General features: G+C 54.4%; 1 protein-coding gene across 2 annotated transcripts in view; it reads right to left on the reverse strand.

Annotated features, from left to right (window-relative positions):
* Nucleotides 1-259: 259 nt before the first annotated feature.
* Nucleotides 260-22,811, reverse strand: part of GOLGA3 (golgin A3) — a 44,800-nt gene continuing 22,248 nt past the window's right edge. For both annotated transcript variants that reach the window (XM_060170389.1, XM_060170388.1), the window contains exons 9-24: nt 21,046-21,183; nt 19,427-19,588; nt 18,789-19,157; nt 17,949-18,026; nt 16,936-17,199; nt 15,851-15,945; nt 14,914-15,130; nt 12,312-12,455; nt 11,463-11,660; nt 10,478-10,594; nt 8,455-8,594; nt 7,572-7,704; nt 7,227-7,349; nt 5,709-5,873; nt 4,168-4,331; nt 260-3,650 (exon numbers count right to left, since the gene is read on the reverse strand). In XM_060170389.1, the coding sequence (XP_060026372.1) occupies nt 3,434-3,650; nt 4,168-4,331; nt 5,709-5,873; nt 7,227-7,349; nt 7,572-7,704; nt 8,455-8,594; nt 10,478-10,594; nt 11,463-11,660; nt 12,312-12,455; nt 14,914-15,130; nt 15,851-15,945; nt 16,936-17,199; nt 17,949-18,026; nt 18,789-19,157; nt 19,427-19,588; nt 21,046-21,183 (2,724 nt within the window). In that variant the 3' untranslated portion in view covers nt 260-3,433. The remainder of the gene's footprint in view (nt 3,651-4,167; nt 4,332-5,708; nt 5,874-7,226; nt 7,350-7,571; nt 7,705-8,454; nt 8,595-10,477; nt 10,595-11,462; nt 11,661-12,311; nt 12,456-14,913; nt 15,131-15,850; nt 15,946-16,935; nt 17,200-17,948; nt 18,027-18,788; nt 19,158-19,426; nt 19,589-21,045; nt 21,184-22,811) is intronic.

The following is a 22,811-nucleotide window of genomic DNA, read 5'->3' on the forward strand; positions in this document are numbered from 1 at the left end:
TCCCACCTCCGTACTTACTGGCGTGTGGTAACAAGTGAAGTGCGGGTGAAGAAGGAAGCAACACGGCGAGACGCTACGCTCCTGCTGTGGTCAACAGCAGCCACAAGGAGTTAGATTTCACGACCATCTGAAACTCTGGCAGAACAATAAAATTTTCTTCAGTTATCTGAACAGAGTTGGTAACAACATGAGATAAAAGTTACTCCCAGTTATGAAAAAAAATATATATGAAAATGAAAGCACCCCAAGGAAATATAAAAATCTTTAACAAAAAATAGTTTATTGCACAAAATTCAAGGAATTCCCAAGCACACTTAAATTTATAAAAAAATCAACATGCTTTTTAAGTTACAATTCATTGTGCATGGTGACACTTTTCCCCTGAATAGCCCCAACCTGAGGACTCCCTTTTAACGAGGAAATTTTTATTAAACATGAATAACTTAAAACCACCGAGTTTTCTAGATCCTCTGAAGCATTCCTGTCAAGGATCCTATTGTAACCTGAGACCACCATACACTGAGAGGCGCCCTGCGGGGAGTGAGTGAACTTGAGTGAGGCTCTGAGAAGACTCTCACAAGCCCCGCCCTGTGCACATCACGGCCCTTGGGGATGCTCGAGGACAGTTCTCTTTCAGATCCGCTGGTCCCTTTCACTACTGGCAATCTTTACACGCGACATTTAATTTTCGTTAAAAAAATACTCAGAAAAGCAGGAATATATGTCACGGTGCCCTTGCAGGCCCATGGCTTTTGCAGTATCCCTATACCAAGAAAAGTCTTTAAACCGAGGAGCAGTTGAATGAGAATTTTCCTAATGCAGCATTCCACAGGCTGTCTTCCTCGGGGCCCACCCTGGCACCTGGACCCCAGGCCAGAGTGTGAGCCAGTTTCACATCTCATCAAAGACACTGCCTGTTACAGCTTCCAAATAGTAGAACAAAGGCATGTAAGTCTAAAAGATCCGTGGCATCTATCTGACGTGTACCGTGGAAAAATCAACAACCACCACTCACAGTAAGTTATTTTAGGAGCATAAGAAAATCAAGTCATAACATCACGAAGTGTCCAAGCTGACATGCTCTCCAGTGAGGACACGAGGATGAACAACATACAAAAATACAGCGCAACAGCAAACGTGTTTCTACACGTGCTCCAGAGTGGACTGCTGTTTTCCATGAGGAAGTTCCTAATTCCCACTTCTGCCCACAGTGGAAGAATATTTCCAATGCTGCTCCCTAAAGAATCAAGCTCTGGGAGACAGGAGCGCCAGTAAAGCCCCTCAGAGAAAAAACCCGCAGCAAACGAAGAGCAGGCGATTCAGTCCAACGTCCCCCTTCAGGGTGATTTGTTAAGGAAGCCCGGACACAAGGGCCCCTGGTCGGGAACTACAGGCCAGACGTGACAGCACGAGGGGCACACACAGGACATGGGAGGGGGGCAGCCTGAGCGCTCAGGCCAGAGGCAGGCCGGGCGCGCACGGAACTAGAGGATGAGGCTGGCGCAGGATGACAGCAGGAGCCCAGACGAGGCACTGCTGCTACAGGCGCGCGCGCTCGCGCGCGCGCACGTACACGCGCACGTACACATGCACACGCACACACGCGCGCACGCACGTACACACACAGAGGTGACTCGACAAAGGAAAAAGGGGTGGGGAACAGAGATTGCTTTCTCTTGATGGATATACTCAGGATTCCTTTATCCTTTCCTAAAGAAGATACACTGTGATTTTCTGGAAGACCTCAGCAAGGAGAGAGAAAGCGGCTCTAAAATTAAAACAAAAGATATCGCAGCCAAAATAAATAAGAACATAAATTACCATTTTTCTTTTCCAATGGTACAAAAACAATTTTGTCAAAAACGATTTCCAACTTAAAATGAAGAGCAGAATAAAGTTTTCAAGTATAATTTCCAAGATTAACCCTGTACAAATGATATACATATTTTAGACGTTCCAATACTTGCTGGGGAATTTTTTTAAACACTAAACATCTTTGTGATTAATGTTACTTTAATATTATCAAGTAACCACCTAACAGCATATTGTGAGAGAACACAAGCAGGTTAAAAACACCACGCTGTCTTCTCCACAAGAGAGACCCAGGTGATGCGGTGATACGAGCATGTCTGGCCTGATCAGTAACACCGCACACTTCATCTTCAGACCAGCTGACCTGCACAGGGGGCCACACAGACCCGTTCTCTCTCTCTTCTCTAACTTGGAACAATAAACATTATTTTAGATCATCTTAGCAAACTAGGGGCAAGCTTACAAACCTCGAGTCTCACAGTCACTCTAGGCGGGACCTCGCACACTTGGGGTGTCTGATTTCAGGTAAACCTCGGGAGACCCTCTCATGCTGACCTGCCCCTTTCGCTGCTTTCCAGATGAGAGGGTCAAGGGCCTTCTCCCCCTTCTGAAGGCTGTCACCACACAGAGGCCAGAATATCTCTTGACGACCACACAGGCGCTGGTGGACGTTGCCACACAGGGCAAAGTGCTCCCTGGTCTGGAGCCCGCGGAAGCCCTGGCCCTGCCCCTCCTCCTTGCTCCCCCCCCCCCACCTCTTGAGGCCTCTCCCCATGCCTCATGCATCAGGTCAGCGTGTGCTGACCATGGTGTCTATGTGGGCGTCCTGGTGGCCATCAGGCCTGCCCGGGGGTTGGCCAAGGTGAGCGAGGCCATGCAGGGCCAGGGGTCAAACAGGTGGGCATTGTGCACTCATGGCAAGGAAAGACCCTCAAAATTAAGTGAAACTAAAATAACAAAGAACTTCTGCCTAAGAATATTTGGCTTTAGAAGGTAAATAAAATGATTACATTTCTTAAAACATAATTTTCTGACATTCCTAAATCCTACACATACGTTACTTCCTAACTGCAGATTTTCAAAAGGCAATCAATAAAAAGACAATTCGGGTCATTCTTAAATAATACGAGCATATACTTTTTAAAGATTAGATGATGATTTCCGGTATTTATATATACGTTCCACGGAGAGATGGCTATTGAAAACAACACAAAATAAAATAAAAACCAAAGGTGCAAACGAGGTCTCACTCCTGCAGGGAGGAAAGCTCTTTCTGAATCAGACAGGAAAGTGAGAAGCCGGACGCAGCCACGCAACGCCTCCGCCAGCGGCCGTCCGAGAGCAGCGTCTACGGTCAGGCCTAAGATGCCTCCTTCCGCAGATAACCCTTCAGACACATGCAAAATGTCTCGCTGAGCCCTAGATTAGGTTTTTAAGATTTGGTCACTTCGTGGGAAAAGCTGGCTGCGACCTGCTAATGACTGTCATCAATTCTCGACTCTCGCTTTGTTATTTTACTCCTTGTAACGGCCAATGCAAAACTTAACTTCCATCTCTTAGAAAGACAATAGAGCACACAGTCAAATAAATAACACGGAGGAGAGAGCATTCCTGCAGTCAGCTACAAACACTCGGGGTGGGGATGCTCGGCGGTCACCGCTCCAAAGTGCTCTCTCGTGGCCCCGCTCTGCCCGTGTTGCTCCGTGTCTCCTTTGGGGTTGGCGTGATCGCCCAGGCGGGAGGGGCTGGCGGGGTCCCCCTGCGTCCACGAGGACAACGACTGGTGCACAGTGACTGCATGAGCCTCCATCTGGCGCTGCAGGCTGTCCATCTCCTGCCTGGGGAGACAGGGGAGGTGCGCGGTCAGACGACAGCCGGGGGCGCTGTCCCCCCCAGAGACAGCTGGCCACCTCGGACCCGGCCCTGACGGCAGGTCGCTCACGCACACCCTCGGGGGCCCGTCGAGCCTCTCTCCTGGAACAGCACGGAAGAGACTCTGGCCATTTTCCTGTGCACCACACAGAGGCCGACAGGCCGATTGGGGAGAACGTGGGAAACACAGAGCCGAGGGTCTGTCCTGCAGGGCATCCGCTCACAGGGCCAGAGCCACACCTGCCCTTGCCCCAGACACGGGCCTCCCACTGCCCGGTGTGCAGGGTCATGTAGCCCCGGGCAGCTCCCACCTTGGAGATGGAGGGAGAGGCACGGGACCAGCCCACCGCCAAGAGACACTACAGAGCCGCTCGCCAAGCGAGCGCACCACGGTGCGGTGCTGGCAACAGGGAAGATTCTTCCAACTGAGACCTGCAGCTTATTTGTAAAGACTACGAGACGGAACCCAGAGCAGAGTCATACTTGAGTTGCTGCAGGCAGCTGTTGAGGTTCTTGAGGGGCTCCTTGCTCACGGCAGGCGGGGGCCGCAGCAGCTCCTCCAAAAGCGAGGCTGGCACGGGGCAGTCAGGGATCTTCACCGGCGTCACGGGGCTGGAAGAGCTGGCTTCTCCCTTCGGCTCCTTTCTCTGTTTTTAAAAGCACACGGTTAGGTGCTTCCCCGGTGGCACAGTGGTTAAGAATCCGCCTGCCAATGCAGGGGACACGGGTTCGAGCCCTGGTCCGGGAAGATCCCACATGCCGCGGAGCAACTAAGCCTGTGCACCACAACTACTGAGCCTGCGCTCTAGAGCCCGCAAGCCACAACTACCGAGCCCATGTACCACAACTACTGAAGCCCATGAGCCACATCTACTGAGCCTGCACGCCACAACTATTGAGCCTGCACTCTAGAGTCTGCGAGCCACAACTACTGAGCCCGCGTGCCACAACTACTGAAGCCAGCACACTAGAGCCCGTGCTCCGCAACAAGAGAAACCACCGCAATAAGAAGCCCGCGCGCTGCAACGAAGAGTAGCCCCCGCTCACCGGAAACTAGAGAAAGCCCGCGCAGCAACGAAGACCCAACATGGCCAAAATAAATAAATAAAATAAAAAATGAATAAATTTATTAAAAAAGAAAAAAGACACACAGTTAGCTCTCCCACTCGGAGGCTGACGCCCCTGCCCCTTCCCCGAGGGTCTCCGCCATCACACGTGGTCTTCGAGGTGCCTCCCCAGCTCCCCTTGGGCCTCTGGGGAAGCACTTTCCACTCGTTCTACATCGGCAGAGCTGGCAGCCACGGGGGTTCAAGAAATGTTGGCTGAATAGAAAACCTTCTTCCTAAGGCATGAAGCAACACTACAATCCTGGCTCCTCAGGAGGCCGGAGCTGCCGAGAGCCCCCTAATGAGAGCTCACGGTGGGAACTTTCCAGAGAGACCATGGCCTTGCCTCTGAGTTTCCCTAAGAAATTAAGTCAATTTTCCAAGTCATAAGACTCCCCTTCCTAGGACTTCAAACTTTTTCCACAGATAAACAAACCGTGCTAAATAAACCTCTGAATCTAAGCGACTTCTTTGCACCTGCAAAATATTTACACAGACTGGCAGAAAAACAGACGGTGGGTAAACAGATAACCTGAACAGAGCTCATGACGGCTGCTTCGGGCTCCCCGGGCCCCTGAGCCTGTTCTGGCAGCTGTTGTGTCCCAGCTGGTCTCGCCTAGAGGCCCAGGGGCTCTTGTTAACACAAGCAAACCATGCCCTCATTTGCTTTATAAAGCATAGTACAATAAAATGGCATCTAAATTCATAGAAAGAGGAAAACACTCTGTTGGAAAAAGCTCTAAATTAAAAAGATTTGGCCTGTGGTCCAAGGAGAACATCCCATCGTCATCTATCTTCACACAACCGTCACTCAGTGTTGGTTAATGTAACTCTGTGACTGGCTGACCGACTGGAAAGCCTGCCAGCCTCCCGCCAGCACATCCCCGGAGCCCCACCAGCCGCCCGGTGGCCCAGTACCGTCTTGGCTGCTCCCCGCCGCAGGTCCAGCTTGAGCTGCTGGTTTTGCTGGAGCAGTGTCTTCATGTTGCTCTTCAGTTCCGACACTTTAGCTTGAAGCATGAATTTATCTTTCTGGGTCAGGGACAGATCTTCCCGTACCATCTCCAGCTCAGATTTAATATTCTAAAGAAAGTAAAAAAGTCATAGATTTTTAAAACTGAAAGGTCTTGGGCTTCCCTGGTGGCGCAGTGGTTAAGAATCTGCCTGCCAATGCAGGGGACACGTGGTTCGAGCCCTGGTCCAGGAAGATCCCACATGCTGCAGAGCAACTAAGCCCGTGCGCCACAACTACTGAGCCTGCGAGCCACAACTACTGAAGCCCGCGAGTCTAGAGCCTGTGTTCTGCAACCCACCACAGTGAGAAGCCCGCGCACCGCAATGAAGAGTAGCCCCGGGCTTCCCTGGTGGCGCAGTGGTTGAGAGTCCGCCTGCCGATGCAGGGGACACGGGTTCGTGCCCTGGTCCGGGAAGATCCCACATGCCGCGGAGCGGCTGCGCCCGTGAGCCATGGCCGCTGAGCCTGTGCGTCCGGAGCCTGTGCTCCGCAACGGGAGAGGCCACAACAGTGAGAGGCCCGTGTACCGCAAAAAAGAAAAAAAAAAAAAAAAAAAAAGAGTAGCCCCACCTCGCCACAACTAGAGAAAGCCCGCGCACAGCAACAAAGACCCAATGCAGCCAAAAATAAATAACTTTTTTTAAAAAAGTGGTAAATGTATAACTCCCATTAGTTTAAAAAAAAACCTGAAAGGTCTTAAACACACTGCACAAATCTTAGTTCGTACATCACAATTCCAAGGGGCTGGACCTCTCAGCCTTCATGAGTCGCTCCCCTCCCCCTGCCACTCCTCTCCAAGGGTCTACACTGCGGAGAATCTGGTTACAGTCCTGTCCTCAACGTTCCCATCCACACTTCAGAGCCTCTACCGAGGGGCCGGTAACATTCCCATGTCCACATCTGACAGTGAACCCAACCCTTGTTTAAACTCCAAGATCAGCTACTAGAATAAGCCTAACTGTTCCTAAGACAGAATACAAGTCAGTTCTGGTTATCTCAAGCTGTCCACCTACAAGCAGGAATCCCAGTCAGAGTCACATTCCCGACCCTTTCCTCGAGCAGTCAAGACTGTGCCTAGATTTCTTCATAGAGAAGCTTATCACAGATTGGCGAATGGAACCGTCTCATTTTTTGGACTTAATGAGATCCCGTTTCTGGGACACACCGCACAGCTCAGCCCAGGGTGGGGCCCTGGGGCTCTGGTCTCTGCTCAGCGTCCCTCAGCTGCCTGACCTGGGCTTCTCTCTGAAATGGGATAATGTCTGCAGAACGGTTTGGTGGGAGCATTCAAGCCATTGAGAACTGCAGCTGCGCACCTAGCACGCTGCCTGGCACAGTCCAGGGAGGAGCTGCTGCAGTGCTGCCAGGGGCTCGTACACGCTCCATACACACCCCGTACACGCCCTGTACACACCGCGTACCTGCATTGACTGCTGTATCCCATCCAACTCCTGTTTACTCTGCCGCTCAGTCACGTCCAGCTGCTGCTTCAAGGACTGGATTTCTCTCTCTTTCTGATCCACCTCCCATTTGAGATTTTCCATCTAGAGAAGGGAAAAAGTCACACAACCAAAAGAATTTTAAAATGGCTTTCTTGCATTATAACATTGCTCTAACTATATCTCTGTGTATCATTTAATATCATACTTAGAAAAAATAAATATCCCTTTCCAAGAAGGCAGAGAATGAAGTGAAAGTGTCAACCAGCAGAGTCTAGCTCTGTCAGTCCTGTTAACTGGAGATGTAAAGCCGCCCCGGCGGGTCACCTCTTGGTTTCCTACAGGCTCTTTGCTCAGCTGCTCATCCAGCTGCTTCTGCAGGAGCTGGAGCTGGGTCCGGGCCTCTGCCAGCTCTGCCTGGAACTGTGCTATTTCCTGGGAATGTTTCCCCTCCTGAATCCTAGCATAAAAAACAAGGAAGAGTGAAATTACAGCGTTCTTCCAATTACCTTCCCACTCAAAAATGTTGTTAGTTGAACGTTACATGTCCTGGGTGGACACGCATCATGACAAAAACTCCCATACTGCTCACCCTGGGCAGGGACTGTTCTAGGAGCTCTGCAATGCACTAGCTCAACGCATCCTCACAACCCCCGGGGAGGGACGCTTTGTGAGCCCAGCTCACGGATTATGGTGGCAGGGGCCGATGCACGTGCAGTGCCCAACACATGCCTGCACGGGTGCGAGCCAAGGCCACTCCAACGGGAGCTGCGCACCGCAACGAAGGGAAGCCCGAGGGGAGCTGGGGAGGCGCCTCGAAGACCACGTGTGACGGCGGGGACCCTCAGCGAAGGGGCGGGGGCGTTAGCCTCCGAGTGGGAGAGCTGTGTGCCTTTTTTTAATAAATTTATTCATTGTTTATTTTTTTTAATTTATTTTTGTCTGCGCTGGGTCTTCTCTGAGAAGAGGGCTCAAGATCTCTTCTCAGAGAAGAACCAGCAGGGCACAGAGTGGGAGCACACGGCATCAAGGCCAAAGCTTCAGACGGAAGCTGCGGCATCCTGAGACAGCAATCGGATCTCTCTCTCCTTCTCAGATCTGCCTGCAGAGTACTCAGCGATCTGCCAGGACACCGGGGCCCTGGTGCGCTGAAGGCACTAACTGGAGATGGAGGGGGTGGTGGCGCCCGGCCCCGCCCTCTCGCACTCACTGGAGCCCATCTGCCTCCGCCTGCAGCCTCTGCACCTCCCGCTCCTTGGCCTGCAGCTCCTTCTTCACCTCGCTCAGCTCTAAGGTGGCGGCCTTAAAATGGCGGCGGTTGTGGCCCGCTTCCCCCTGGGCGGCAGCAACCTGGGAAGAAGAACACGGCGTCATCGAGGACAGAGGCGCAGCCTCACAGGACGTGCCCGGGTTCGTGGAGGCCGCCGGCCAACCCCTTGCATCCTAGCTGCTCTTGCAGGCCTTCCTTCCAAAGCCTTCCAAGGTCCCCGTCAAGGCTGAACGTACTGAACACACGCGTGGCCCTCAAGCATGCGACGTGGCAGCAGCACCTGCTGAGCGAACAAACGCGCCCAGCTTCCTTGGCCTGAGCAGTGGCTACAGTCTTCCTCAAGTATACCTGCATGTTTCTCACTGCACGCATTCACAATTCACATATCTGGGAGGAACCGCCTCTCCATCACATACCATCTAATAACTGTAAGAAAGCTATTGCTCGTCATCCATTAGGACGCAACTAGCTTTCTGCATAGTTAACGACAGTTTATCTCAAGGTTTCTGAGAAAACAAGCAAATTCTCAGAATGTAACGAAATTTTCCATTTTCCTTTCCAACAGTTTAGTTTTCTTGTCTAATTGCACTAGCAAGCACTTCATTTCAAAGAAGTTTAGTAAAAATATTTATAGTATATTACAGATGAATATAGAAAGAACTCATACATGAATGGAAAAAAAACTCCAATAGAAGACCTCAGCCGTGGTTGTCACAGGTAGAGATTCAAGATGATCTGTACTTTAATCTCCGTGCACACTAAAAATTTTTACTACGTGTACTATTTTTACAATCAAGACAATCAGACCAAACGCACTCAGAGGAATAAATAAGCATCATTTACAATTACTGCCCTTAAAAAAAGAAATCAAAGTGAAATATACATTATCCCTCCAGCACCTTTAGTTAAAAATCTCCTAGTTACGTCTTTAAGGTGAGAATAAAACTATTAAGTGATACCTGAGTACAGAGCAAAAGATAGGAAGGTGGGGATAGAAAAGTAGGGAGTGTTGCTGACTCAGTTCGGAACCACAAGACGTGCAGCAACTCCACGCAAGGATAAAATGTCAGCTGCAGGCGAGGCAACCGTGGGTCAAGAACAAGCCAATAATTGTTCACGTTAAAATATTCTTAACGTATCTTAAAACTAGTCCTACTTTAAAAGAATGTCTTACTGTCTCACCCAGGAAATAAAGAACTATCTCCTTCTATCTCTAGTGTACTTTCGTGGAGAAATTTTTAAAGAATGTGGCAAAGCCCAGGTCACATGCACCTACACACGCATGAATGCGCCAATGACAAACATGTTCTGAGCATCTGCTCTGTGCAGGCACTGGGGACATGAGGGTAAGCAAGCCGCAGACCTCGTCCCAGGAAGCTGACAGTCTAACAAGGAAAGAGCTTTACAGAAACCACAGACGAGGCATCATGACAGTAAAAATTTTCAAGTGCACGGCCTGAGGCCCACTCTAGCTCGCAGGGTGGCCAGGGCAGGGCCCTCTGCGGGATGAGCCACCTGATGCACTGGTGAACACATGAGCCAGGAAGACTGCTCCAAATGCAGAACATGGCCACGGGTCTCCAGAACCACCTATCTGGGTTGCATTTTTAACACAAATAAACATATACTACTCTGCAGTTTGCTTTTTAACTCCACACTACGTGCAGGGCATCTTTCCCCAGCAAAATACGTAGCTACGGAGCTCTGTGCGCATATCTTAGAGCTGCACGACGGCACACACTCTTTCACTGATGAGCACAGGGAGGGGGCCCTCTCCAGCCTCGCTGTCGTCAACCCCATGACGATACCCTGTCCTTGGACACGTCAGTAAAGGTATTCACACGCTAAGTTCCTGGAAGGGAACTCATGTCAAGGGTACTAATACTCAGTTTTCAGACATTTAAAAATTACATTCCAGAGGCTCTATGAGGCTGCAATCTGGAGCCGGTTGGAAGACACACACCTGCTCCTTGAGGCTGTGCACCGTCACCCTTTCCTTCTGTAGCGCGGCCTGCAAGGCCTGGACGAGCTGCTTCATCTGGCGGTCCTCCTCCTCTTTGCGCTGCAAAACTGCCTGCACCTACAGCACGTTCCAAGAGTGGTAAGGAAGGAAGGACGTCAGATTTCCAAAGCCTGAAGAGCCCTGGGAACAAGCAGGGGCCACTCTGATCAGTGCCAATGGAGATGGAGGGGGTGGTGGCGCCCGGGGAGTCTAGTGTCACGGGGGCTCAAGACATCATGACATGTTGCCAACAAGGGTACAAGCCAGGAAAGGAGTGAGAATCCCATCTCTGGAGAACGCCGCGTGCAAAACCGAAATCTCAGATCACAGGAGTATCATCAATCATATGATCATATTCAAGCATCTCGTTAGGAACCCAAAAGATGCATATAAACCCAGGGTTATCAACGCAATCGCCTCCGTAGCAAGGCTGCCAGGGGCAGGAGTGGTGGGAACTAAGGAAGCGCTCTAAAATCTGGTGAATTCAAGGCATGGGCTGGGATGGGCTGTTGAACACCATTTGAAGACTTCCCTGAAACGCCCAGAGGGGCTGCAGAGACGAGGAGCTAACAACGGGGTCTGCAGGGAAAGCCCCGCTGGGATTTGAACCCCGGTGCTGAATCACAGGAGGCCCTCGGGTCAGAGTCCCTTACGCACAGCATGACTGCCTTGAGCTGGGAAAGCTCCCCTCTACCCTCCGGGAGTCACCCACCCACAAGGAACCTCATGGGCTGAGCCTAGTCCCTCCACAGCTCAGCTGCGGGGAGACACAGGCTCCCCGGATCCACCCCCGCCTCAGGGCTGGCAGAGGGGCTGCGACTCCAGCAGATTCTCTGGCCTTTACCCTGCAGGTGGCTGTGATGACCAAGTGCAGACCACACAGCCGAAGCCCTCGGAGGGCTGCCCCGCCTGCAGCAAGTCTCCTGCTGCAAAGGAGTTTCCATACCTGCAGGTTCAGCTGGACCAGGTCTGCTTCCCTCTTGGCTAAAGCTGTCTCTAAGATGCCGTTGTGTTCCCTCAGGGCCGCGCTGGACTGTCCAAGGCCCATAAGCTTCCCTCTCTCATGCTCTAAGTCCAGAGCCAACTTCTTATTCGACTCCTCAAGGCACTTTATCTTCCTCCTGAAGCCTCTGGACTCTTGCAGCTGAAACAAACCAAAGTCACCGTGACATCAGGGAGTTGCCCATTCTGGCTCGTGGAGCGCTCGCACATCAGGAACTGAACAGCTAACACCACCAGCAAGAACGCACAGGCGAGCACTGCCCCGGACACGAGGGCCCTCGTCTCACAGCTGGGAAGGTTGCCGCGGCCACGCGCCTTCTCTCGTGGACCCACAGCCGACAGCCCAGCCCTCCCCACGGGGACCGTGGGTTTGCAGAGAAGCACACCCAGGGTCGGAGCCCAGGCGGGCCTGGACTGAGAGCGAGAGACAACTGTCAACGGTGCACGCAGCCCCGCAGCTCCCGACAGCCACCTTGGGACCCTGTGCAGAGCCCTAGGTGACACCACCACGCTGCTCGTGTGGCACCACCCGAAGCCATGACCGTCTGGGACTGAGAGTTACGTGGAGTTCCTCTAAAGGGTCGAGCCCCTTTGAGCCGGGTGTCTCGTCTGCCACACCAGAGAGGCAGCGGGCACAGCGGGCCCCGCTGCAGCGCGTGCATGCGCGGCTCCAGCAGGGCGGGTGCTCAGAGACCCGGGCAAGCAGCCGACGGCCCCGGAAACGCAGGGCGGAGGCCGAGCGCCCCGGCCAGCAGTACCGCCCTGCACGTGGGGCCGCGCGGCGCCCGCCTACCTCGTCCTCCAGCTCCAGCACCCTCTCCCGCTGCTCCTCCAGCTGCTGGCTGGTCAGCGCGATGACCTCCTGCAGCTCCCCCTCCAGCATCCTCTTGCTGTGGCCCACAGCCTGCAGCTCCGCCTCCAGGGCCTGGACCCGCTCCTGAGGGCCGGGACGGAAGGTGGGTTTGGTCACGGGTCCCAGCACGTAGCCCGGCTCGGACTGACCGCGCAAGGCTGCAACCAAGGTGATCGGCTCTCTGCAGTCTTCCCTCTCCCTTACAGGACGCAGTCAGCTACCGGGTAGCCACACAGTAATGACTCACAAACTCACTTTTTCACTTAATGCTTTGAAAACACAGAAAGATAAGAACTACCAATTACCGTCTGTGGCAACTAAGCTGCACCAGGCAAGAGGTAACCAATGCCACACGCGTGTGCACACACACGCACTCACACACACACACACACACACACACACACAAATGCACACGCACACACACTCTTCCTGCTGCTGCTGTGGGGCAGGCGCTGATCTAAGCACCTCACGGGTGTCTCTCCACAGAGCCGTCCTAATGAGGGAGGCTCTACCATTTACCTCATTTCGGCCTCATTTTTTTTTTAATAAATTTATTTATTTTTGGCCGAGTTGGGTCTTCGTTGCTGCGCACGGGCTTTCTCTAGTTGTGGCAAGCGGGCTTCTCATTGCGTTGGCTTTCCTTGTTGAGGAGCACGGGCTCTAGGCACGCGGGCTTCAGTAGTTGTGGCACGTGGGCTCAGCAGTTGTGGCTCATGGACTCTAGAGCGCAGGCTCAGTAGTTGTGGCGCACGGGGTTAGTTGCTCTGCGGCATGTGGGATCTTCCCGGACCAGGGCTCGAACCCGTGTCCCCTGCACTGGCAGGTGGATTCTCAACCACTGCGCCACCAAGGAAGCCCCATCGGCCTCATTTTTTTTTTTTTTTTTTTTTTTGCTTTTTAGTTTATACTGGAGTAGAGTTGATCAACAATGTTGTGTTAGTTTCGGGTGTGCAGCAAAGTGGTTCAGTTACATATACCTGTATCTATCCGTTTTCAAATTCTTTTCCCATTTAGGTTGTTACAGAATATTGAGCAGAGTTCCCTGTGCTGCACAGGAGGCCCTTGTTGGTTCTCCTCGGCCTCCGTTTTACTGAGGATCAGCAAGGTGAGTGAGCTGCCTGAGACCCCACCGCACCAGGGCCGAAGCACAGGCTGAACCAGGATTTTGGCTCCCAGGCTGTGCTTCTGCCCAGCTGCCACCGGCTGTGCAGCAAGGGGGTGACAGACTGCATGGCAGTGACACCCACTGCTGGTACCATGTAAGTCAAAGAATTAAACGGTGAGAGATTTTAAAGTAAAAAGGAAATTGCAGTTGAGTAAGTTCTCCCGCTCCCAATGTAAAAAGTAAGCATGTGACAGGGAATACTGAATTTATGTATTTTACAAGAGACCACGCTATGCTACAGTGTCCTCCAACTTACGAATTCTTAAACTGAGAGGAGAGAGGAACAAAGATGAGAAAAAAATACGATTACTAAGCATAAGGGAAATGACTCAAATCGGTGGGTGATAAACAAAACACAGAATTTTATACCCACTAGCCAAAGTAAAAGGAGGTGGTCAGATCCAGACTGCAGGGATCTGGGGACCAGGACACTCGTGACTGACAGAGTGACAGTGTGACGCCCAGAGGAGACCTGAGAGCCTCCACCACGTGCATACACCCCCTACACACACACACACACACACGCGCGCGCGTGCCCACCCTGCTGCCGGTCCCCCACCCTAAACAATAACCCAAAGCAAAAGGCTCTCTCTCGCCTCAGGACGCCATGGGGGGAAGAGCAGTTCCCGCGGCTCTCAGCCCTCACCGCGTGCAGGTCCCTCTTCCTCCTGGACCCGAGCGTTTCACAGGCACTTCCCTCCACTACGTCGCACATGTTGTCCACCTCAAGGGCCGTCTGTCGCAGAGCCATCAGCAACCTGCCCCGCCTTGGTGCTGGCCTCCGAGACGCCTCCCACCGCCTCCTGCACTTGGCTCCCATCACCTCAGCTACCGTCGCAGCCTCTCCTGGCCTTAGGTCGTCCCGACAGGATGGTGGCCAGGTCTCGGCTCGCTCTCTGTCACACGGAAGCTCCACTCCAAACCCCCCGACCCCGGCTCCCAGCCCCTCCAGCCAGACCCCTACTTGGCCCCGTGCCCCCCAGACCCAGCACACAGGAGCAGCGCTCTGCTGAGATGCCCGCCGTCGCGCAAGACCATTTCAGACGCCACCTGTCCAAAAGGCTGTCCTGGACCCCTCGACCCTCACCCCAAGCCCTCTCACACCCCACGCATGGCGCTCACAGAACCTCCTCCCCAGACATGAGGAGGGCCGGGGCCAGCAGGGCGAGTGCACCGCACGCGTTCGCAGGGGTCAAACGCAGCGTCAGAGCCCCCGGTCACATTGCTACCGCGAGGTATTCTGAAGAAACGCTGCCCACACACCTCCTTTCTAGACCCTCCTAGAAGGGTTTCGGAGGGGAGGTGCCTGTACACGTCATGCCCCCGCAGCCCCCTGCACCGATTCTCCGCAACCAGCGGAGTAAGCAGGTTACCCACGTGCAGGGTGTGGTCACTGCCGCCACCGGCCACCCGGGCTCTCAGCTGGCTCAGCTCGGCCTCGGCCGCCTCCTTGGCCGCGAGGGCCTCCTGCAGGCGGCGGCTGAGGATGCCCACGGCGTTCTCGTAGGCCTTGTGCTTGGTCTTCATCTCCTTCTGTGCGCTGCTCAGGTCTGAGCCCAGCTGCTTCATCTTCTGCTTCTGTTCGGTGATGGCCCTGGGGCGTGGCAGAGACAGAAGGAAGTCTCAGCTCACCTACGACCCACTTGCCACACCAAGCAAAGGCCAAGTGCGTTTCCATCCAAGCTCCACCCTCATGTGCCCCCAGCGCCACCCTCTCCAGCACTGCCCTGCCCAGAACCCAGCTCCCCAGGATGCGGTCGCTGGGTATCCCCTACAGAGCCCATCACCGTGCTTTCGTCTGTCCTGCTCCCCTCTCGGAGCTGCTTAAACCACCTTGTGGAGACAGAGAAGACTCCTCTCCTACCAAATGGAAGCTTCCAGCGCTCTTCCTGACCAGCAGCAAGGAACCCAACACTCAGGCTCACAGTACATCAGCGGCTGACAGAGCAGAGCGGTGTGGGACACGCAATGGGAGTGAAAGGCCTGGCGCGGGCCGGGTGAGGACGGGCACAGGTGTCCACCCTGGGCAGTGCACTGGGGGTGCGAAGGGCGCTGCCACAGGCGCTTGACACGAAAAGTCAAATGAAAACAAAAACAAATGGGGAGTGTTTGTGAAAAGATGTGTTAGCACATCCACGTGTACCCGTAACCGTCAGATCACGACGGAATCACTTTTCCAGCTTTAAACGTGGACTCTGACTTCCTAGGCCACCTGTTGTAGACCGGCAAGGGCTGGACAGACAGTGCTGGGGGGCCCGCACGGCTCACAGCCACCGCCCGGCGTCCCGCCAGCACGCGCCCCGCGCCCGCGTACCTTGCGGCTTCTTGCTGCAGCTCTTCTATTTGTTTCTTGAGCACCTCGTTGGCCTCCGTAAGAGCAGCCATCTGCTCTTTATCGAACTGCAAAGACTTCAAATAAAGGGAGGACGAGACAAAATGAGGAGTGCCAAGCCTTCCACCTGAAGCCCAAATGTGGGACTGGCTTCCTCTCAAGGCCGCCTTGCAGGGCACGGGCTTTGAGGAAGACCCTGGCCAAGGACCCCGCGATAAGCGGTCATTGCACGGAGGCCGAGGGTCCTGCACCACCCGTGTCAAGGCCGCTGGTGGGATAGGCGGGAAGAGCTGCCAACGAGAACGCCTCAGGCGACGGCTCCCGCCCGGTCCCCTCCCCAGCTTCTCCCAGCACCTCGGGGTAGCCTCACGCCCCCCTCCTGGACTTGCCCGCTGCCCCGTCTCCCCCTGTGCAATGAGCACCGTCCCCCCAGGACCGGCTCGGCCCTCGCAGCCGCGAGCCCTGCGTCCCACAGCTGCAGGGGTCCCACCAGCCCCTGGCTCCCCACAGCCTCCGGGCCCTCTTGTCCTGCCTGCACTCTCATGGCTCTCAGCTGCGGCCTTCAGCCTACCTGCCTCCCTGGACCCTGCCCGGCCCTCCGTGGGACTTCTGACACGTCACACGTTAAGATGCAGCCCTCAGTCTGACACCCAGCCATAGCTCTCCCCAGGTCTACCGCCTGCCTCAGAAACACTCCTCAGCTGCAGGCATCCGGCCTGAGGGCTCCCTCTCCCTGGCCCCGTGCCAGACACCCTCAGCGGCACAGCCACCACTGTCTCTCACAGACTCCACCGGCCATGGGGGCCCTGGTGCGTGCACAGCAAATCTGGCCCCACCGCCCTTAAAGCCCGGAGCCCAAAGCAGCTGCTGCAGGCGGCCCGGCCCACGTCCCCGTGCCCCCTGCTGCCTCTCTCCAGCGCCCACTCAAACGCCCGCTCGGACCATCTCAGGAACCCCCCCCACAGCTCTCCTCCGCCTGGATCTGAGCTCCACAGGCCCCGCCCCACCCACCGTACAGCCCCAGGCCCGTTCGGCTGAACCTTCACAAGTCAAAGGCGTCCCCAGACCTGTAAGTGCGTCTCCATCTCGTCGCGCTCCCTCTGCGTGGACTGGAGATGCCCTTCAAGATCCACCACCTGCTGACGGGCCTGCGACGCCTCCCTCTGCAGGTGCAAGCGCTGCACCTCCGCGGCCCTCTTCTCCCCCTGAAGTCTGACGGCCTCTTGCCGCTGCTCCTTCACCTCCGAGTCCAGCCTCCTCTTTGCGGCCTTCAGCTCGCCGATGAGCTGGTCTTTGGAGGTGGCGTCCCGGCGGTAGGCCTCCACCATCACCTGCCCAACAGGCCGGAAGCTGCAGCCCGCGGGGCGGGTCTTCCAAGGGGTCAAGCCGTTTAAACAAAAACGCTCACCACTTATCTATATAACTTTCTGGGGCTGAAGATATATATTTCACCAAATCCGTGATACCACTCACTGAGACGCACACCTAAACAGGACTGGGTAATGGACAGGGGAGCCATGCCAGCCGCTGGGGGCCTGACTGCTTCACTTCCTCGGGGGAATGCGGCCACTCCTTCCCACTCCACTTGCCCTGCCTGGCTTCTGACAGGCACTCCGCTCGCATCTCAAGTGATAAAACCCAGCACCGCTTACAACGTCCTCGGCTGCCCCTTCCTCAGACCCTTGGTGGTGCTCTGCACTCACTCCTCAGACAGCAGAACCAGCTTCACTAACGTGAAGAGCCTTATTTCAGTGCTGGGTCGTGGTGCGACACTTTTCAAAGCAACGCTGCGCAGGAGCCCCGGCCGCTGTGGAAGCAGCGCGCACTCTCTCTGATGCCCCAGCAGGGCATGTCCGCACGATCCGGATGCCAGCCCCACCCCGAAAATGCACCTGACTTCAGAAGCACAAAAACGGGAGGGGTGAGGAGTGTATCTCAGAATCAGTGAGGTCTCTTAAAAAAGCTGGAGTCTAGCTGTTACCTTCCTCTTGAATTGTTTCCTTCCAGTGAAGAGATTAAACGTACAGGATTTTCTTCATGCACTTGTTTCACAGAAAGCAAGCTAACCCCACGTTCTCACCTTCTGTTGAAGAAACTGCTCCTTTGTCTTCTGTGCCTGCTTTTTCAGGGAGGCAGCTTCTTGTTGCAGGTGCTCCACCTGTGAGGGACACGTGTGCAGACATTACACGGATGGCTCCGGGAGGGCCCTGTGCCTCAGGGGGACACGGGTGCACAGACCTGCCTCTGTGCCTCCTGTCCTAGAAGGGTACAGACGGGTCAGCACCTGCAGAGAAATCGCACCTACTTCCTGGAGGGAAAACGTGCCGACTTCCTCTTGTCCTCGACGCTCATGGAGCTGGATTCGAAGACAAAACCACTCCCGACACTAACTCTACTTCCTCCACACCCTGCAGCTTTCTCGTTCCGTCTGTATTTGTTTACTGTTCACCCACATCATAGCATGGCAGCTCCCGGGTGTGGCGTGCTAGGTCACGTGCGCACACACCCGGACCCTCGGCCGTCTCCCACCCTCACCCACCATCATGCCGACACGTCCAGGGCGTTGCACTGGGTCAGGCGGTCAGGAAGGAAAGAACCAAAGCCCCACGCTGCTTCTCCCAGGTCTGAGCTCCTCCTCACAGGAGCACTGAAGCTGGTGTTTCTTGGCAGATTACTTTCAAAGCCCCAAACAACTCGGTTCCCAGTTCCCAGCCAGGTATCTACACGCCCAGCCACTAACCTAGGACTGGAAGTACCCCATCAGCTGCTGTGGGCCCCTTCCCCAGCTGAGCCCTGGGCGCCCCCCCGGAAGCGTTCTTCCACGTTTCAAAAAAAGAACAAAACAAAGGACCAAACAATCAGCGCTACTTCTTGTATATGTGATTTCCACGCGTAAAAAAGTGACAGCAAACTGCATTACCTGGCTGGACTTGATGGCTAATTCCTGTGTCAACTGCTCTAAAGTTTCTGACGTGTCCTGGGCACCCTCTTCCAGGCATTTTGCCTCTCTATCAAACTCCTCCCTGCCGCTCTGGGCTGCCTGCACAGCCACCTCCAAGACGATCTTCTCGTTCTGCAGGAAACGGATGGCGTCGTCCCTTGCGGTGGCCTCCCCCCGCAGCTCATCCAGCCTGGCCTGCAGCTCGTCGTGGTGTAGCTGCAGGTCCCCGAGGGCCTGCTCCCTGCTCTGCAAAGTCTCCTGCGTCGAGGTGAACTGCTTCAACAGGTCCAGGTGCTCCTGCTGCAAAGCCTCAAGCTGCTGGTCTCGCTGATGCAAAGTCAGCTTCACCTAGGAAAAAAGGAACCGTAGTCAATGTAACCGCGCTTGAACGAAAACACCGCGTGTCCCAAGAGTTTGTACTTCTTCCGTGCTTGGGTTTTAAATAGTCTGGACGATGCTCTGGAGGCAGCCTTCTGCGTAAAGCTGCGGCACAGAAGACCGCGAGCTGAAGTGAACCCCCGCCGGGTCTGACGACGTGACGGACAGACCAGCGCCAATGAGCCCCGTGAGGCTGGCCACGGCCCCAGGGCAGCGACAAGAGCGCCCGAGGGGCTTGCCTGCTCCAGCTGCTGCTCCAGGGCCGCCGCCGAGGCCGCCGTCGTCTGCAGCTGCTGTTTCTCCTCTTCGAACTCCTCCAGCCTCCTCTGCAGGTCCTCCTCCACCATCGTCTTCGCCTCCTGAATCTGCACAAAGGCAGCTTCCTGGTCCAACATGTCAGCCTGGGCCCAGAAGACAGAGCATTTTTTAAAAAGCAGGATAACCTGTAGCTACAGCCTCGGCGGGCAAGCCCACCACCCTGGAGAGAGGCCATCGTCCCCGTCACCATCCTGTCCATGACCCACAGAGAGAGGGCCCGAGGGGACGGGGGCAGAAAGCTGGTGCCCTCCCACTGCCAAGACAGGCCACCAGCCGATTCCTCCACCCGTGGCTCCCCTGCTGACCCTCGGGCCTGGCTGAAGAGAGAAGCAAGCAGACAGCCCAGTTTTAAGAACTGGGATAAAGTGGTGAATGAAACTCCACAGCCGCCACCGCCGCCACCTGCGTGAAGACGGGCTGTTCGGGGTGATGCACGGCACATTCTCTTTCACAAGATTACTTCCTTTTTTTTTTTTTTTTAAAGATTATTTATTTTTTTTGGGCTGCATCGGGTCTTAGTCGTGGCATGCAGGATCTTTCGTTGCGACACGCAGGCTCTCTAGTTGAGGCGTGCGAGTTCAGTAGCTGTGGTGCGCAGGCTTAGTTGCCCCACGGCATGTGGAATCTTAGTTCCGTCACCAGGGATAGAACCCGGGTCCTCTGCACTGGAAGGCGGATTCTTTACCACTGGACCACCAGGGAAGTCCCACAAGATTACTTCCGGATGCCACTTGGTAAGACTAGAGACCAGGGGCCGTGGGGCAAATATGGCATTCCTTACGTCCTGACTATGTAGATAAGACGCAACATCTAGGAGTTTTCTTAGGGAAAAAGCATTAGCTTATAACTTAGAATTTTTTTAGTTCTTTGACACTGAGCCCTTGAAGCATGTGTTTGACACAACACGACTATCTTTCATCATCCACGTCATCCGTGAGGACAAAGGAGCACGTGCAGATAAGTGGGGATATGGGAGACCACAGTCACAGAACACCAACCTTCTGTGTGACCGTGAGGTTCTCGGTACACAATGCCAGGATGCCGTGTACCCCTTTTCTTCTTTACTTTTCCCAACAAGCCTATTAAGTAGGTATTATTATCCATATTTAATGAAAAGGGAACAAAGCCCAGAGAGTTAAGATATTAAGTCCAGGGTCTCACAGCTGACAAAGACCACAGGTCAAAGCCACTGCATCTCCCTACCCTGGGATAATCCACAGAGGAGGCTGGACACGGTCCTAACCAGTCCACGTGGCTGTTGGAGCGTGAAATGGCAACGCAGGCTGAGGCCGGAACTAGTCAGTTCAGAGGAAGGCCCAGGTTACCTCTGAGCGTGCAGAGATGAGGGAGGGGGGATGAGCATACAGGGAACACGAGGAACAGAATCCCGAAACCTCAAATCACTGCACATGGCTCAAAGGAGTATTTTTAAAGATATGCATACGTACGCACGTATGTAGTACTAATGTTTACGTATAAAAAAAAACCCCAAACCCCAAGACAACACTGACACCCCACAGCCCCAGAAGCACGGCCCCACCTCGATGCCCTGGAGCTGGGCGGCAATGCGCTCCTTCTCCTTGATCGACCTCTGCTGGGTCTCCGTCAGCTGGTGGGACAGGGACACATTCTCAAGCTTCAGGTGCTCCAGGAGGCCCGCCTGGCTCATCTGTCCAATCTTCAAAGAAAAACACCACAAGGCGAAGGTTGCTAGATTCCAAGCACAAGCACAGCCCAGCCAGTCCCTGAGGCCACCAGGGTGAGGGTCTCTGTACAGCGCTGGCCCCTGGGAGGGCCGCTCCCCAGGACCACCGCCCCCGCAGGGCCTCCCTGCCCACCCTCCTGGCAGCCACCATGACACTCAGGCCATCTGTGTTCTGTGTACTTAAGAGGAGCCAGCCAGCAGCCCAGAAGTCAGCGCTCATCACCCCCACGATGGTGCAGTCTGTTGTAAGACCTACGTGACAGTTCCCACTGAAGGGGCATCCCTGAGTCCGGAGGTTAGGGGCCTCAACTGGGTGGCAGGGACAGCCAGGAATCTGCCCATCAGATAAACTGACCCACGGCCAGACACACCTTAGGCCCTGCCCTCTCAGTCCCCGACTGTCCTGGTCACGCACCAGGCTGACCCTGGCCACTCCCAGGAAGTGGCACTGGCATCCGCCCCGGTCTGACCCAGGCCATGCAGACCTGCGAGCACGTCCCTTCCAGAGCCGACGCGAACGCTCCTAGACCTACAGGTGCCCAATGCGACCAGAAGCTGTGAGCTTCAGGGTCTAAGATGGAAGCTGCCCAGAGCAAGGAAAGGCGTCATTCGCCGGGACTTCATCTCAAGGCAACAAAAGAATAAAGACTACCCTGCGTTCTTCTCCAACCTGAACATTCCTGGGACGCTTCCATGTTACTGGAGAAAGAGGGTGAAAATGTACCACACGCGGTAATTAAGGAACGCTGACCTGGGTGTCAAAGGAATTTGAAAAAAGCAGTTATGGACTGCTTGGACTCTTTCTCCACTTGGACTCTTTCTGCCATTCCCTTGGACTCTTTCTCCACTTCTGTCTTCCAAATGCCATTTCTGACTTAGCTCAGGATATAAATCTGGATTCTTTAAATATTTCATGCCTCAAATAAATGCACGACAGCTTCAAAATTGCATTGACTTGCAATTGTTTCCAAGCACATGGTAAGTAGAACAAACGCTTATTTATGCTAAGGACGTATTTAAGCCAGGTCCTCTAGCTTAAAAAATACACAACATAAGGACTTCCCTGGTGGCGCAGTGCTTAAGAATCCGCCTGCCAATGCAGGGGACATGGGTTAGAGCCCTGGTCCGGGAAGATCCCACACGCCGTGGGGCAACTAAGTCCATGCGCCACAACTACTGAGCCTGCGCTTGGGAGCCCGTGAGCCACAACTACTGAAGCCTGCGTGCCTAGAGCTCGTGCTCTGCAACAAGAGAAGCCACCGCAATGAGAAGCCCATGCACCGCAACGAAGAGTAGCCCCAGATCACCGCAACTAGAGAAAGCCTGCATGCAGCAACGAAGACCCAACGTAGCCAAAAATAAATAAATTTATTTTAAAAATAGATACAACAAATTTTTTTAAATTCTATTTTATTTTTTTTTTTTGCGTTATGCGGGCCTCTCACTGTCGTGGCCTCTCTCGTTGCGGAGCACAGGCTCCGGACGTGCTGGCTCAGCGGCCATGGCTTATGGGCCTAGCCGCTCCGCGGCATGTGGGATCTTCCCGGACTGGGGCACGAACCCGTGTCCCCTGCATCGGCAGGTGGACTCTCAACCACTGC

This window comes from Lagenorhynchus albirostris, chromosome 14 (genome assembly GCF_949774975.1).
Source record: "Lagenorhynchus albirostris chromosome 14, mLagAlb1.1, whole genome shotgun sequence".
Taxonomy (NCBI): domain Eukaryota; kingdom Metazoa; phylum Chordata; class Mammalia; order Artiodactyla; family Delphinidae; genus Lagenorhynchus; species Lagenorhynchus albirostris.